Source organism: Pinus tabuliformis, chromosome 4_2, assembly GCF_031772625.1.
Source record: "Pinus tabuliformis cultivar Carrire ecotype Pingquan chromosome 4_2, CPIR1, whole genome shotgun sequence".
Taxonomy (NCBI): Eukaryota; Viridiplantae; Streptophyta; class Pinopsida; order Pinales; family Pinaceae; genus Pinus; species Pinus tabuliformis.
Window position 1 is genome coordinate 540506524 of NC_142304.1, and position 19050 is coordinate 540525573.

The 19050-nt window shown below is 36.6% G+C and overlaps 1 protein-coding gene across 1 annotated transcript; it reads left to right on the plus strand.

Annotated features, from left to right (window-relative positions):
• The first annotated feature begins 14111 nt into the window (after window positions 1–14111).
• Window positions 14112–18125, plus strand: LOC149170421 (E3 ubiquitin-protein ligase WAV3-like). The gene is made up of 2 exons (XM_089429017.1): window positions 14112–14877; window positions 15577–18125. The coding sequence occupies exons 1-2, from the start codon at window positions 14530–14532 to the stop codon at window positions 17716–17718; spliced, it is 2490 nt and encodes an 829-aa protein (XP_089285143.1). The 5' UTR covers window positions 14112–14529; the 3' UTR covers window positions 17719–18125.
• Window positions 18126–19050: the final 925 nt, after the last annotated feature.

Sequence of the window (19050 nt, forward strand, 5' to 3'; positions counted from 1 at the left end):
ACCCTCATGAGTTCTAAATGTTGTTTTCGGAATGTCCTCAGTCTTCATTCTGATTTGATGATATCCTGAACGAAGATCCAACTTGGTGAAGTAAATTGATCCATGCAATTCATCCAGTAATTCATCAATGACAGGAATGGGAAACTTATCTTTAATAGTGAGCTTGTTGAGCTCCCTATAATTTGGACACATGTGCCATGATCCATCCTTCTTGTGCACCAATACTACTGGAGCAGAGAAAGAACTTTGACTAGGTTGAATTATACCAGTCTCTAGCATTTCTGCAACCATACGTTCAATTTCACTCTTTTGGGCATAAGGATATCTGTGCGGCATGATGTTTGGAGGGACACTTCCTGGAATCAGAAGAATAGCATGATCATGATCACGAATAGGTGGGAGACCTTTGGGAGTCTCAAATACCTTGGAATGATTGTCCAAGACTTTTTGGAGATCTGGAGAAATAGATGATTTTGATGTGGAAACATCTAGGTAACATAATTGTGAAATTACACCTCTTTGTTCCTTTTTTAGAAGCTTTGTCATACCGTTAGAGCTGATTATCTTTCCCGGTTTCCCTGCAATACCCCTTAATTCAACTTCCTTTCCTTCCGCTAAAAATTTCATGAAAATTTCTTGAAAATTAAAAGCTATTGTACCCAAGGATTGTAGCCATTGGACTCCTAGTACAACATCAGCACCTCCCATTGGAATGTAAAGGGCTAGTCAATACATATTCTCCCATGGATAGCTTGATATTATGGCACTTTCCAGAGAAATTTATTGTTCCTCCATTTGCAACCATCACTTGACACTCTGGTACTGGATATAGGAAGCAATTCAATTCTTTTGCTACCTTACAATGAATAAAATTATGGGTACTTCCTGAATCAATCAACACTATTACCTTTTTCTTCTTGATTTGTCCTTCTATCTTGATGGTTTGAGGAGTGTTAATTCCAACCAATGCATTACAAGATATGGTCGGATTCATTTCTTCTTTATCTAGGCTTTGTTCCTGGAGTATATCCTCTTCTTTTGACCTTTCTTGCTCCTTTTCTTCTTCCTCTTCACAATCTATGTAGAATAATTTCTTCTCAGCACACTTATGACCTTTAGTGTATTTTCTATCACAACTGTAACAAAGCCCTTTTGCTCTTTTTTCTTCCAATTGTTGTGGTGTCAACCTTATAGGTTGTGGAAGACTAAGGGCAACAACACTTCCATATTTATAGTTTTGAGTGGTATGCTTCCTGGTTGCCATAATTTTGCTTTCCATTTTTCTTGCTAACCTAAATGCCTTCTCTAATGAATCAAGTTCCCAAAGGCGAACATCATGTTGGATATTATCCTTTAAAGTCCTATGAACACATCAATCCTATGCTCCTCTGGAATATTTTTTACCCTTATGTTCAATTTTTGGAACTCCTCAATGTGCTCCATTATTGAACCCTTTTGTTTGAGACTTATCAATTGGCTAAAAAAAGTGTTGCTTTTTGTATCCTCATAATGTGTTGTCAATTCTTCCATAAAAATTGCCCAAGAGATAATTTTTTTACGAGAGTAAAGCCATTGATACCATGCAAACTGATTTGGTTCCAAATATAAAGTTGCAATACGTACCTTTTGTGTGTTTTGCACATTATTGAGATCAAAAAATTGCTCCATCTGTAATATCCATGTTGCAGGATCCTTGCCATCAAACTTTATCGACTTTTGGAATATGGTGGGTCTTCAATCCAACATTAGAGTCTATGAAATCATTATTAACATTTCTTTTGTTCGCATCATGAGTTTCCTTTACTACCCTTTCACCATTAGTAAGTATTTCATATAGAAGATTTGTCAAATCTGTCTTCAAATCTGTCATGCCTGTCTTCAAATTTGTGTTCAAATCTATCTTCAAATTGTCCATCTTAGCTTCCATGCCATTCATCTTAGCTTCCATGCTATTTATCTTAGCTTCTGTTAGCTTTTGTGAGAGTGGCATTTGTTGCACTTGGTCTTGTAATTTTGATATATCATGTAGCATTTCTTCCTCTTCTTCATGAGTCATGCTAGAGCTTTCAGGTTGCTTACTAGGTGTTTGCATTTTCTTTCCTCAGGGCATCAGTTACCGATAATAATGCTCTACTATGCCCTTTTAATTCCTTCAAAATAAATTTTCAAACCAAGCTTAAGCAAGAATTTAAAAAAATCTGCACACCTTTTTTCACTTTGTAGGAGCTCGATATTGCCTCTAATGTATCTCTATAATTTTGGATCATCCAGTTTTGAAATTTCTACCTACAGTAGTCCTTTGTGTTCTCTTTCCAATGCCACCAGTTTGATCCAAATTGGATTCTCCAAGGAAGAGTTATGCCAAATCTCCCACAGTGACCTGATTATAGACTAGTTGAGTAGAGCGAAATTGTACGACGTACCACGTGTCCCTGTTTCGACCTTTGGCTCTGAAAAATATATACAAGAAACTACAATCCGTCCAATTTCTGTACCTTCTTACAAAATTTCAATCCGATGCTCAGAGATAAAGTTATGACGATTTTCCCTAGGTCACCTTTTTGGAATGTAATTCAGGAGTCTGCAAAAAGACCAACTTCCTCAGATCATATCTCCACAAATATAGTGTGAAAAGATTTGAAATTTGGACCCCAGGTTCATTGCGATTTCATCTCAAATGGGTTTTTTTTTTTCGCTTCTGAAACATCACAGAAAAAAAGTTATAGCGAAAATTCCATGATGACCTATTTGGAGCAGCGAAACCCTAGAATCCAAAAGCTCTGATACCAAATGTTATGAAACCAACTCACAAAAAGTAGAAAAGATAGATCTACGCCTTAGAATTCAGCATCTTCAAGGGGAAACCTCCTTTACATTACACAAATGAATGATTCCTTGATGATTCAAATAACAAAACCTCCTTTCTATATACGAGTCTAAGGAGTCACAATATAACCCAGCTGACCTAACAATAATAACAATAGAGGGATTCTATGGGGCACAGTAATAACAATAAGGGCACCATAGGGGCACAACAATATTAATAAGGGATACAACTACAATAGTAATGGGGTAATCACTAGTATTATAGGGACCTAACACAGAGGTTGCCTGACACGAGTGGTAGGCCGTGTCTAAGGCTATGTGTAGATAACGGTGATATATGTAGACTTTCTAAGGCTTCATTTAGACATTTTTTTGATAGATATGAAGTAAAATCGAGGCATGTTGACTGATAGCATAAGCAACAAACTTGAGGACCAGTGATACTATTAGATACTTCATGCAAAATCTTGGCCTTGGTAATAGAGGGGTATGATCCCTTAAAAACCAGGTTGACATCAATGCCAACCAACCATTAGTCTTTGGCATCAATTCCAACAAACAACCCTAGCTCAACCTACTCAAATATCACATAAGGAAATGGAGGAAAGAATAGATAAAGGACTATGCTTTGGATGCAACAACAAATGGTCGAAAGGGAATAAATGTTGGGAATCAAAATTATTCACTTATGAAAAAAATGATGAAGAGGAAATGGATGTATCTACACAAAGAAATAAGGAAGCAATTGTCAACCTAAAAGAGCAATAAATGAGATGGAAATTGTGCACTACATTGATTCAGATAGGTGTGAGATATATGTTCATGCATTGATAGGTTTATCATATCCTCAAACCTTGAATATTTTTTGTTGTATTAGGAAGAAAAGGGTCATAGTGCTTATTGACTCAGGTAATACCCATAACTTCATTGTTAAAATATTAGTATAATGCCTTAATTGTTTTGAATATCCAATGACAAATACTCAATTTTTAATTGCCCATGGAGGGAGTATTGATTGTGTGAGAAAATGTTACAACATTAAACGGATCATGAGAAAATATAATTTGGAAAGCATAATGTATGCCATCCCATTTGGAGGTCTAGATGTTGTTGTAAGGATCTAGTGGTTGAGAAAATTGGGTACAATTTCTATAAATTGCAACTAATTATTCATGAGATTTGAATTGAAAGGAACTCAATATAATCTGAGAGGGTTAAAATATGGACCCTCTCAATTCATCAACTCTCATAGAATGGAAATGATCCTAAAAATGGGTAGCAAGGGAGTTGTGGTTAAATTATATTCTATGGAAGTTAAGCACGAAGATGAAAATATTCCCAAGGAATTAAAATTCACCTTGTAAAAGTAGTGTAGGATCTTCCAAGAAATTCCTAAAAGTATACCTCCATCTAGAGATCATGAAAACCAAATTGAATTAATACCAGGAAGTAATCCTCCTAATAAAAGTCCTTTTAGCTATCCTCATCAACAAAAAAGGGAGACTGAGAAAATGGTACAAGACATGCTAGATTCAAGTATTATTCAACATAGTAGGAGTTCATTTTTAGCTCCAAAGGTGATGGTAAGAAAAAAGATAATTCTTTCACGATGTGTCTTAATTATAGAGATATAAACAAAATCACCATTAAGGATAAAGTCTCTATCCAAAACATTGATGAGATATTAGATGAACTTCATGGAGTGGCTTATTTGACAAAGCTTGATCTTAAATCAAGATACCGCCAAATCATATTAAGAAAATAATTTATTCCTAAATCAACTTTTAGAACACATGAAGAGCATTATGAGTTCTTAGTCATGCCCTCTAAATACTCTTTCAACATTGAGGTGGAGAAAGATAATAAATTTCCCTTGATGTGTTATTAATTAAAAACAATAATGGGATAGTAAGGAATCAAGTATAAAAAAAATAAACTCACGCAAATAGATACCAACATGCAAACTCGCACCATAATCCTTCTCAAAATGTTGGGGTTATTCACACATTAACTACAGGAGAATTCAAAGTCTTTGGCACAAAACACTTAGAACATGAATTACGTCACTTGAAGCAAGTGTTCAAAGGTAATGGCTTCAATGATAGTGAAATAATAAAGAAACCCGCATAACCCAAGAAAAACACAACAACGATCAAAATTGGGAGACAAGAGGTCCATGGGTTATGGGTCCAAGTATTATTTGTAATAAATACCTACCGAGACCTATATTATCTCCAATATATCAAGTATCAATAGAGATTAAAAAACAACCATGTGCAAATTTATTGATGCTTAAAAGATTCAATTCTAATATGGATCTATGATGGTTTATTTTATTTATTTACATCTCATGGAAATTCATTTTTTCAAAAAGATATTGGATGGCATTTTGTTTATATTTTCGTTTATGCACATTATGGATATTATATCTCATCCATATTTCATTATGGTACACATCTTGCTTCTCTCGATGCAACAAATTTATGCTACTAAAAGGAAACAAAATTTGAATGTGTCTCAAACTCTAAGAGAAAATTGAACATCAAATTCCAAAAATAAAATAAAGAAACTTGATTATTTTCATTTTAGAATCTTAATATATTAGTTTAAAAACTAGAATATATTGAAAGTATGTAAGAGTTTACCTCCAAAATTAAGGGGATTTAGGCTGAAACTGCCTAAGTCAACTCCCAATTTCCACTAAATTTACCAAAACCAATAAATGCAATAGAGGATCAAAAGGAACTTAGCAAATGGATGCCCTAATAATTGATGTCTTATATCCAAAAGCCTCATAGAAGAGAAGTCACAACTTTGGTACCAAACCTTCCTTAAGGTAAACTTGTAAAACACTATTAAATGAAGTTTCTCAAAAGAATCTTTAGAAACCAATATTAAGGCTAGGGAATAATAATCCTTAGCTCCAATGTGATGTGTTAATTATGACCAAACGATCTACTAAACTATATTTTAACTCCACTAGCATACCAAATAATTTAGGAAAACATAATCAACCCAAAACAAATAGAAGCAAAAGTTTCACAAGATATTGGAGCCAATGCTCCAAGATTTAGCATTAAACTCCAAAATAGCATTTATGCATCCCAAAATACATATGAATATCTCATAATCTCTCATCTACTTATTGTCTTGTGTTATTCTTCCTTTATTGTTATAAATGAGGTATGTGATCCCTCTATTTATACACAACTCATTTTTCTAGTGACATCCACTAAAATGCAATAAAAATGTGGAAACATAATTGAATTCCTTAAATACACCCACCAGGCCATGTTTATGGGATAATAATGACTCACAAAACTCCCCAAATATTTCATTAAGTCTTATGTCAAAAATCACACATCACATAGGTTGTAACTAGGAAATTACATATCCTAACATTCCCATTGACCCAAGTAGAGTCAAGCTTCAAGATTAGCATGATAATGGCCTTCTCCACGCAAAACGATGGAGTAAGTACCCTATAAAGGGTTAAAACAATAATATGTTCACATTTACTTGGATATTTTATTGAATGAGGATAAATTTCCTTAATAGAGGTTTACTTGCATTTATCTACCCCTTCAGAAAGGAAAATTTTCATAACTTCACAACTATAAAATGAGGACCTACGCCTTTTTATGTAGTGCATTCACATAAATGAAGTTTCAAGTCCAAACTTGCAACCTTTAAATGCTATAATCACACACTATGATGTTATTTGTTAACTTTGTGCTAGTAAATAGTAGTATTTGTTGGTAAATAGGAATCCCCTTCCTTAGATAAATATTTTCAATAACAACAACAATCAAATCGATGAAACTTATGTCCAAGTGAGTGTTCTCACAAACAATGAGTTCAAAAAAAAAAAACCTCTTCCTAGAAAAAGTTTTATTAAAAGATGTACCAATGCTATCTTTTATATGGAACCCCAAACGTCTATTAAGAGTTTTGTCAAATAGAGTTTAATTGACATTAAATTGTTTTCATCATCAATTAGGCCAAATATTGTTGAAACAAAATGCCTTAGTTAGTTAAGCTTTTCATTGAATTAATACATCAACCTACTCTATAAAGGCTTGTAGTTGAGATATTAGGAGAAGGATTGAAACTGCCAAATGAAAACCAAAATCCCCTCTAGATTTTGAGTTTTGACACTATCTACTCAACAATAATTACATGAAATGTATTATCTAAAAACTTCATAACAATAATCCCAATAACATCCATGGCTAGAGAGCCCTCACCATCAACTATGAGCATGCCCATGCCCATGCCTTACTAGCAAAAAAAATCCATCCCTTTTAACAAAAAAAATATCTAATACACTAGTATACCTACAATTGGGTGAAATTTATATCAATGCTTCTGAACGTCAATGCATATTGTGTTTACAATTGGGTGAAAGTTGTGTTAACAATAAGGTAGTCAGTCGATATTACTTCAATTATATTCGCTCCTTTCTCTACATAACATTTCCTTGTCCATTTGTTTGATAGCAAGACTCAGACTTTGGATCAAGCAAAAGAATCAATTGTATCCCTCTGTGATTTTTAGGCAAGCACTAAAAAGATATGATAAATATTTTTTATCATATACAATTTTAAAAAAATAATTTACATTGATAATACTGCATTATGCTTACCTATAATTACAAACATAATCCCATATAAATAATTCTAATTAGCATGGCGATTAACAACATACAAAAATTAAATTCAAAACATGTATACTAACAATCCTATTAAATCTTTCAATTTCAATGCCACTTGAACGTTATTAAAATGCCAATGTGAAAGGGCTTCACAAGCATATGAAATGATACTTGAAGCCACTCCATCAACTGGGAACAAAGACAAAAGTTATATTCACTTATCGAGGTCTAATATTACTCCTTACTTCAAACTAATTAATATCCACTTATCCATGCCTGAAATTATTCTCTACTTCAAACCGATTAACACCCACAATCATCTCAAAATGATATTAGAGGATAGCCTGAAACATAACCAAAGCAATAGTATTTCCAACCCCAAATAATTATGGTGTTGGCCAACCCAAGTTCATGAAGTTCACATCTTTGTACATAGTGGAGCAAAGCATGGGAATTAATTTAATGAGCAATTACTTTTCCTCGAAGAGGAGGGATAATGGGATATAAACCATGAGAATTCTTATATTGGAGATGGAATTGATGTCTTGCGAACTCATCACTGAAGGGATTGCACCTAACCACATTTATATAGATTAGTTCTATGCAAAGGTAATTGGTTTGATTCAATATAAGAATGATGATTATTTATCTTCTTAATTATTTAAATTACAATCTAATTATTTAATTATTGAGATAATGGCTTTTATTTTTAATGTTAAGCATAAAATATTGTGATAAATTTAATCAAAATCAAAACATAAAATTTACAAGCATTTTTCACTAAAAAATATTGAGATATTTTAGAACTGGCTATTATTAATAGAACTTACATAAATTACTAAATCTTAAAAGCCATATACTGTAAAACATATCTCTCTTGTAATATCTCTATAAGGGAAGTACACATGGATAAAAGTGACATGGAGGTTTTTTCTGGAGGACACAAGGCTATATATGCACATTCTTAGAGCCTTTTTCACTCTAGAGATCATCTTTCTCCATGTTGGCTAGAGAGCAAGTCACCAATAAAGAGCTTTGGTTTAAAGATGTTAGTTCAATTATATATAAAATAGTGATAGCCTTGTTTAAACTTGTATATTAATTTTTAATAGTGATTCATATGGTAAGGTTATCTAATCCTATATCTAATTCTCTGTTGGAATATTTGGGTTCCGATACTTTAACAATTATTTAGTAAAAAAAATACATTTTTGGTTAAGGAAACTCGTGAGTTTATTTTTACTATCTATGTCAGAATATATGTTTATGTAGATTTACATGAAACTCTTCTTAACTACATTGTGCTAGAAAGTGTTAATTATTAAAATCAAATCATGGCATGTTATGGCTTTCTATTCAAATGAAAATTCATTTTCATTTCCAAAATCCCACTTAAGGGAAGGACCCAAAATTGGATAGCCATTAGGGATATGCCAATAATATTCCACGACTCTAAATATGCCCCTTCTAAAATTGTAACTACTCGAGAATTATGTTAATGGTGAGAAAGTTATTGTTAATTCCATGTATTAAGATATAATTACTATTCCATTGTTTCCCAAACATGAAATTTTCTCTCGAAAAAGGAAGAGGAGACCTGATCATTTTCCTTAGACCCAGGAAAAAATCAAGTATTTGCATCTTAAAGAAATGTAGAAAAGGAATCTAGTTTATCCAAATTTTAGGATCTATCAAGCTAACAACACATATTATATGATTTAACATGTTGTAGTAGAAAAGATGAACCACACAAAAAGGAAATTTGAATGAACACAAAAGAGTATCACAGTGAAAACCAATAATTTTATTCATGAGACATCTATGTATAACCTTGGTAGCAATTTAAACATAATGTTCCATTTAATGAGAATTGTGAACTCAAAATGAGAAATCAAACCTTTAAAACCATTTTTTGAGTCAAAAACACTAAAATCAAACCTCAAATAAAAAAATGGTGCTATAAAGAGCACATTTTTTTAAGGTTAAAATACAACATTTTTCAACGATGGCCTTAAAAACCAACATTGTTGCTAACATAAACCTTTAAATCAACACATAAATCAAAAAGTAGTGCTACGAAGAGAATTTCTTTTTAACAATTAAAATTAGAAACCATAGCCTTAATGTTTGGTATCATTGCAACCAAAATTTAAAATAACCCCTAAATTCAAAAGTAGTGTTACCAATAGCACCCTTTTTTCCCAAACTTAAAATTACTTCATTTTTTAAATATAAGCCCTAATATCCCATACCATTGTAATAGAACCAATTGGAATGAAAAGAAAAATTTAGAAATGAGTGACTAGAAGTAAAAAACATTACTATGTCAAAACAATTATTTAAAAAAATTAAAAACAGCGCTAATGATAATAAAAATTAAAAACAACAATATTTGGGGAATAGTTGGGTTGGGGGGTGGAGGTGGCAAGGGACTCCTAGAATCACTCCCTCTCCCCCTTGCCCCACACCATCACCACAACACTAACATCTACTTTAGGAAGCTCACACTACTACTGGGTAGGGAATGGGTGAATCCATTCTCATCACGCCCTATATATAAGTAAAATTTATTTTTTACGGAAGTGTGGAACATGGGTTATCATAATATCCACTCCCCTCAAGCTCTTTCCCTCCCCTTTCCATAGTTCCCTCAACAACAAAGGTATTTTTAGGCCGGGCCTTAAGGAGAGGGAGGGGAGGGAGTGTTGGCTCCTTCACTCCCCTCCCCTTGAATACCCACAACTATCTTGGGCAGTAAGGGGACAAGAGGGAAGGAGTTGGGGGGTGGGGAGAAGGGAGGGTTCAAGTGGTATTTTTTCATTTGATGAGCCTAAGATAGGTGGAAACTATTAACTAAGCAATGCCAAATAGAAATAAGGTGCAAACCAAGGTAGAGTTGTATATTGAGCTCAAAGGAATTCACTCCCACCTATTTGGTGATGGTATACACTTATATAGGGCTAATGTGATTTTCCTATTTGGCCCTTTTAGTTTTTATTTATATAAGTATAGCCACACCATGTACCTGTACAATACCTAATGTTGATCATGATGTTGCTTGTACCATAAAATTTCATGTACTTACTACTAAATATAATGGATCCACTTAACAAACTTTACTATTTTATTTTCTTATATCTTATTATATCGATAATTCGAATAGTTACATCGGTTGGGGCTAATGGTTGGAGTTCAAGGCACACAAGTAATGGGTTGTGTCCAATAGGACTACAAAGGGATTTATTGTAGCTATGATAAACATATGGTGGAGTCTTGTCTCATGTGTGTGGATACATCAAATTGTGCATCATGAGGAGGTGTAAAAATATTTCACATAGAACTTGCTATAACAATCATTGTACTCACACGAACTAATCCACTGAGTGTTATACGTGTTATCTTCCCTTGTGTGTTGTGATTGCCGCATCCATAGGGACTGTTCCACCGGAAGTTGCATAATTCCTGTTGTGTTGTGTGTTCCTAGCAGAGTTGGGACTTCCCCCAACTGACTTGGGACTCACTCCCACCTTCTCCCTCTACAGTGAAAGAACCATTGACACAAGTGACACTTACACTCACAGGGCACGCAAACCTCACTGCTCAAAGACAAAGCAGACCACTCTCCTATGTTGACAAGCAAGAGTTGAGGAAAATCCTTAAGATAATGGCAATTGGGCCATCGTACCGGATGGGACTCCCACACCAAATGGTGTGAGGTCTAGTTGGGACTTCATACCGGGGTGATCCCATGAATGTTGGTGAATCCAGCACCGTTAACACTTACATTAACGCAAAGTTCCTAGTACTTATTTAATGTTCTTTATTATGGTGTTCATCACATGATTTGTTAAAAATGAGAATGCCATCCAAATAAATGGGCAAAAGGGAGTTGGAAAATGGTTGCAACATATCCTTCTCATTCACATCATAAGTGCATTATTTGGGTCAAACAACATGACTCGGACCATTTGAACATGCCTTCCTTTTTATTAAACATTGTATTCCATAAATCATCTAGCTTTATTGATACTTGATGTTGAACTTGGGTTGAGGTCAATCTTGCTTGATTATTTGGTATGTATGAGCTATTATGGTAGGTCATCAACCAGAGGTTTAAATGATAGATAGTTTTAATAGTAATCTTGGATAGACATCTATAGTTAATATAAAATTGCCATGTCATATGTTTCTCTTGAACTAGCAAAATCAAAATCCTACATGGTAAAAAATTTGATAACATGCAATTTGTAGGATATGATCTTTCTTTATAAGCTCCAAAATTTGTTGTTTGATATCATCATTCTCCAAAACATAATGCATGTACACAAATACATTGAGCATAGGGGTACTTGTTGTCAAAGCTATTAAACACATTATTTGAAAAGGTAAAGGTACTCCTATAAGTGAGGTAAATATGTCTTTACCAATTGATCTACCTATCTCTACTAAATCATGGGAACTCTTGTCGTATCCATTGATATTTTAGTCTCCTTAGGCCATGACCATGAAGAGCAAAAATGTCCTAATTTGAGCAATCATTGTTTTGCACTATATGTCTTTACCAATTGATCTACCTATCTCTACTAAATCATGAGAACTTTTGTAGTATCCATTGATATTTTAGTCTCCTTAGGCCATGACCATGAAGAGAAAAAATGTCCTAATTTGAGCAATCATTGTTTTGCACTATATAACATTAAGTAATGAAATTGTGTCAATAAGGGCTATCAATTATCCTATAGAGTTGGTATCATAGGGTGATGATGACATTATGGGGTCTTGATTGATAGACATCTTATTGGTTCTGCATGTAGGGATGAAAAAAAGACAACATGGACTTTAAGTGGTGCCACATCACAAATTAAAATATCTCTAAAGGTTTAATGATGTATGTAGATGACACTACTTGTTAGCATCTATATACCATACTTAATTCAAACATCAAATCATGTGTCCTTAAGGATGAGGCATGGTAGGAAACTTCAACCTCCTAAGAATGTATATTGAGATCAAACTCTTTTCACTACCACTATCAATAATGAAGTGCAATGTTGTCTCTCTTCAAATATAATTATGATTAGAAAAGTTTCTCTCTCTCATTTGACTCCTTTATTTGTACTTATATGGTGGCAATGGTGTAACCTAGATCTATGTCAATGATCTTCTTTTCTTTAGCTATGGTTTATTGTGGTTTGAATGCTAATGTAGGATTCAAAAGTTTGTAGCTTGTCCAACAATGTTCATGAAGTATGACATTCTTTTGAGTTCCATTTACTCCTATGGATTCCACACCACTTGCTTGTGTCCTTTTGCATCTTTTTTTCTAGATAAACATCTTTGCAAGATGCTTTTGCTAATGATGGCATCCTTAACCTATTATTTGTTATGAAAATTGGGGTCACCAAATACTTGATTTTTTTTCAATCTTAATAACGTATGATAAGATACTCCTAGTGTTTTGATGTATAAGAATTCCATTTCTATTTAGATACACTTATGAAAATTTCTATGGTATTTAAGGACTATTTGTCTTCTAATGCCCTTGATGCCACTTTTTACCAACCATGTATGGAAAGCATTTGTGTAATGGTGGATGGATTGGTCCTAATCCTAGCATCACTATGTGTACTTGTTGTATTGCCATCATAATTTCTTATAGGTAACTAAACTCCCCCCAAGTGGGGTTTGAGTCTTGAAATGGTGCATTTCCCTCCTCTTGTTATTGAGCATGCAAACAATGGGATTCCCACCAATGTTTGACATGGGGAGCCACCTTCAAACATAAACATAACGTTTTTTTTTTTCCTCTGTCAAAAAGTGATTAACGAAGAAATGCCCTTTTAATTTGATATAGTTATTTTTTAATGCACATATTTTTTTATGATTGTTGATTTTCTATCTCTGGATTTGTTTAGGTGAAGTGTCCAACTTTGTAAATATGTGAAGTTAAACATACACAAATCGAAAGTAGGCGTGATGTGACAGGGTATGTCAACTTTCAACCGAACAGACAGCATATATTTTGTACAATTTTGTCACATTATATAACAATGTGCTTTACCAACGGAATGTACTCCAAATTGTATTTTAAGGCATTTATATATAGGTTTAGGTCACTGAGCACTTAGTGTAAACAAGAGTTGAGTTGAATTTTTCAGAAGAAAGCAAACTCGTAAAAATAATATATATTTGAATAAAAAAGTACAAAGCTGACATAGACGGCTTGACCAATTCTATTTAGCCCATTTAATTAAGCATCGGGTAGAGAGCATGGTGCCTCTGGAAGCAACATAAAAGCTGAGTTTCTGGTCAATAAAGTGCAAAGGCGCGAATGTTAATTTAACAAATTCAGCGACAACTCACCTTCTTTTCGTAAAGATGGCAGTTCGGATTTCGAGCATGGTGGGCCTTTTCGTAAAGATGGCAGTTCGGATTTCGAGCACGGCCCGCCCACCGGCCGCTCCCCCCATGTGACCGTAACTGCATGGCTGCAAATTAGGCCCCAGCAACGGCGAGAGCAGCGAAATTCAGTTGTACTCCGACTCCACTGACAAGCTGCTTGTTCTGCAGAATACGCCGTATAAACAGACTGTCATTTCCGTCTATTCACGTAGAACCAGACCTCAAAAATATGCCACGTTCCAACGTCCTTTGACTGGAATATGTTAAGTTTCCGCCCGGTCTAACCGGCGCTAGACGGTAGCCGGCTGGGATTTGGCCGACGGCCCGGAAGGTGATCTGATATGCGATCAGATGACTGTGATCCGTGTGGATTCACGGGCGGCAGAGATTTCTCTCACTCGCCTATAATTCTTGCAGCCTGCTCATCATTCCTCCAAGATTCTGTCTCTTCAATGGTGAAACCCCGGTCTGCGCATTCGGGTAAGTCCAGAGAGAATGACAAAGGAGGATATTGGAGAATCTGCAGGAATTCTGCCTGTTTATTCACATTTTCTTGTAAAAGATATGATCTTTTTGCACTGAATTGAAGAGCAGGCACCGATGCCTGATTGGATTCTTCAATAGTTAGAAAGGGAATTTAGTTCAAGATGGCGACTGGATGGAGAAGGGCTCGGAACGCGTTGAGCCTTAGCGTCTGTGCCTCTGTCCCTCCCGACCTCGATGATTTGCAATCGGCAGGTCCAAGGTTCGAACCTGGAAACCGCCGAAGTGCTGCCTTTCAAATTCAACAAAATCACGCAGAAAGCCCTCGCAGGCAACTGGTTTCAAGTCCTCTAGAGAATTGTCTGCCTCTCGACAGACCGAGTTCAGATGTTCAAAGTCCGCGCTTGCGAACTCTACAAACCGCTGTGTCGCCCGAAGCGGTACCGAAGAGCTCGTCGCCACGCTCACCCTCGCGACTGAATTTGATTCGCAACGGGATTCGGACGCCTAAAGTAAGTTTCCGAAATAAATTAGTCTGTAGCGTAGAAATTGGATTTAATCTTCGGTCTGCGATTATTTAACGCGACCAAAAAGATATTTCTGAAAAGGTTCCGACTCGCAGCAATCCGATTCGACCTTCGTTTCTGTGGATGTTTGAATGCTTTTAAAGACTTCAAATGATAAATGATAGAATCGTGAAAATATTACGCCTCAGTCATCGGATTCGATTTCCGGTTCTCTGATGATTAAATGCGGTTCAAGACTTGAATAAATGGCTGAAAACTGTGAAAATGCATGTCTTCTAGTTGTCGGCTTCGATCTTTTGTATTTTAAAGGTAGCTAAAAGCTTTAAATCGTAACACAAAATCTTGTGCTCTCTGTGTGGATTGGATTAAACATGGATTTTGCGATGTTCGAATGATTTTATAGAATTCAAATCATAACAGCGAATCGTGAAAATAGTACTCCTCTTAGTCATCGGATTCGATTTCCGGTTCTTTGATGATTAAATGCAGTTCAAGATAATGGCCAAAAACTGTGAAAATGCATGTCTCCTAGCCTTCGGCTTTGATCTTTTGTCTTTTAAAGGCGTCTAAAGCTTGAAATGTTAACATAAAATCTTGTGCCCTCTGTGTGGCTTGGATTAAACGCAGATTTTGTTCATATGAGAGGCCATGAATGATGACAATTTTGTTGATGTTTTGTTGTAGGGCTGTTGTGCAATATGCTTGGAGACGATGAAGCCCGGCCACGGACATGCGATTTTTACAGCGGAATGTTCTCATTCTTTCCATTTTCCGTGCATTGCCTCCAATGTCCGTCACGGCAACTTGATCTGTCCTGTTTGCAGAGCAAAATGGAAAGAAGTGCCATGGCAGGTTCCCGTAGTAGAGGCTGATAATACTGATATTGGTACCACTGCAACTACGCCGACGGTTAGAAACGGAAACCTGCAGATTCGAAGACGGCACAATACTCCAAGAGAAGAAGAGGCAGCTTTGAGAACCGCAGAAGAAGAGCAAAGAAGGCTAGATCCGGTGCTGAGAATCCTGGATGATTCAATCGCGAGCTTCAGAGGTCATCGTCAAAGTTGTTCTCAAGAACCGACTGTGTATGACGACGATGAGCCTTTGGATTCGAACTTGCGACCTAATGAAGGGCAAACAAGCTTACTAACCGATGATGATCGGGAGTTCGAATTTAAGGGTTTGTTCGTCGACCACGAAGGAACAAGCGATCGAGCTGGCGGAAATGGAAGGAAAATGAGAATAGCATTGCATCCCGAGGTCGACGCCGTTGCGGCGGGTGAAGCCTGCGAGAATTTCACAGTGCTAGTACATGTCAAGGCTCCATCAGCGGGTGAAGATTCCAAAAAACAAAATTATGAAGACTGCGAGGGAAATATGGTGAAAGATCCAGGCTGCCGTGCGCCGATCGATCTTGTTACGGTTCTCGACGTTAGCGGAAGCATGTCGGGAATGAAGCTGGCGCTCTTGAAACGGGCCATGGCTTTTGTGATATCAAATCTGAGCCCCGAGGACCGGTTATCCGTTGTTGTTTTCTCTTCGACTGCCAAACGAGTTTTCCCCTTGAAGCGCATGAGTCCAGACGGCCAGCGTGCGGCTAACCGCGTCGTCGAGCGCCTGCTCTGCACTGGCGGCACCAATATTGCCGAGGGTTTGAGAAAAGGTGCGAAGGTGCTCGAAGATCGTCGCCAACGGAACCCCGTGGCGAGCATCATGTTGCTCTCTGATGGCCAGGACACTTACAGTCTCAGTTCTGGCGGGGCTGTTTTGTTTCCCAGCGATGAACAGAGGCGGAGCGCCAGACAAAGCACGCGTTATGGCCAAGTTCAAATCCCCGTCCATGCCTTCGGCTTCGGAATAGACCACGATGCAGCCACGATGCACGCTATTTCTGAAGTATCCGGGGGTACGTTTTCGTTCATTCAGGCCGAAAGCCTCGTGCAAGACGCCTTCGCTCAGTGCATCGGCGGCTTACTCAGTGTCGTCGTACAGGACGTCCGAGTAACGGTTTCGGCGTGCACAGGAACGAAGCTGAAAAGTTTCCATGCCGGAAGCTATGAAACCTGCGTTACTGAGGATGGAAGCCACGGGACGGTAAATCTCGGTGACCTCTACGCCGACGAAGAGAGAGATATACTCGTAGAACTCAAGCTTCCAGCCGTAAAATCTGCATCAAACCCTATGAATGTAATCTCTGTCAGTTGCTTCTTCAAAGACCCCGTCTCGCAGCGAAGTTTCCATTCAAGAGAGCAATCTTTTTCAATTTTGCGTCCGGAGACCACGGGCGGAGCTCCAATTGCCCTAAATTTGGAAGTGGAGAAGGAAAGGAACCGTCTCAGAACAGCTCAAGCAATAGCCGAGGCAAGAACGCTGGCCGATCAGGGTGAGATGTCAGGTGCACAGACTGTTCTTCAGAACGCCAAAATTGAATTGCAGCAGACTCGAACCGGCGACCACTCTCTTTCCCTTGCACTGGAGGCAGAAATTACAGAGATTCAAGCGAGGATGACGAACAAACAAACCTACGAGCGATCCGGGCGGGCGTTTGTCCTTTCAGCTCAGAGCTCCCATTTTCGACAGAGAGCCACAACGCGTGGCGAAAGCTTCGAGAGCTACAGCAGGGAATACCAGACGCCTTCCATGGCGGACATGGTTATGCGTTCCCAAACCCTCTCGGCTACGGCATCATCGAGCCCTTCTTCTATTTCTACCGCGACTTCGATCTCTGCTCGGCGAACGTCCGAGAAGCTGGCTAAAATCGCCATGCTGAGAAAATCTTGTGCCAGGGTTAGCGATTTGCATTGTTTCGAAAATGGTGGATTCTGAGGTATGAGGTATGATTTCGTTAATCGTGTATAAATTTTGAAGATCAAGAAGTGATGGGGATTGGAACCATTTCATTCTATATTTGTTCTGTGCCCAGTCTGTCTGTGTTTACCAATATAATTAATATTGTTTTGTTGTTCGGAAGTTTCAAGGCATCACAGGTTTCCCGTTTCACAGGTTTCCCCTCCATTTCGTCTCCTTGGTAACTCTCATGTAAATAATGGCGACTGTCAGTCAATTCTTATTCTGTCAATATATCCTTCTTCCTTCAGTTCGTTACAATAAAATTGTGAGACGAAATCGTTCAAGAAATTGTCTGTTCCCGTCATTACTTTGTCATTTGTACGTACAAAATTCTTTAAAGCACTGCATTAGAAGACATTTAGTTTTGCCTTGGGCAGAGTGAATTGAATACTCCGTCACGTGCAAACGCTCCAACTTGGCTTTAACAATGGTTGCTTATATGTTTCTATTTTTAAATTATCCCATTTCAATTTATATTACTGTGTAACATGGCTCTGTCAAAAAGGAAATGTCATCAGAATAACATTGGAATAGACCCTTTGCCTGAGAGAATAACTTATCAATTATAACCATCATTACCTCTTTCGAGTATCTATGTTATAATTTTTAAAGGATCTACCTCATACATTGCCTTATCGATTATCATTTCTTAACTTTTTTTTTAGGGATCTACGTTGGTGTTCATAATCTAAGGGGCATGGTAAATGTTTAAATAATGTAACATTTTATAATTTTTACTTCTGACGTTAGTTTTTTTTTTTTAAGCTATAATAGTAGTTTAATTAGTGGGAGGAATTGCTCAGAAAGTTATAGAAATTTCGGTCATATTTAAAAAAAATCTGGCAAGGATTTTTGTAAATCTAAGTTATAGTTTTAAACTTCAAATTTTAGATGTCTACACGTTTTTGATGGTGCTGAATCTATTTTCACCATCAAAAACATGATTTAAACACTGCCTCTACAAGATTTTTTGAATTTTTTTTGCCCAGATTCCAACCACTTTTGGCCGTCTGGTGCTGAATTATTTTCACCATCAAAAACATGATTTAAACACTACCTCTACAAGATTTTTTGAATTTATTTTGCTTAGCTTCCAACCACTTTTGGCCGTACAGTGCTGAATCTATTTTCATCATCAAAAACATGATTTAAACACTCTCTACAAGATTTTTTGAATTTTTTTACCCAGATTCCAACCACTTTTGGTCGTCCAAACAATTCCTCGCCTCTGTAAAGCACTCCAAAACTATACTGTCATTTAAAATCTGAAATTTTTTTTAATTCACAGCTTTGTTGAATTTTTATATT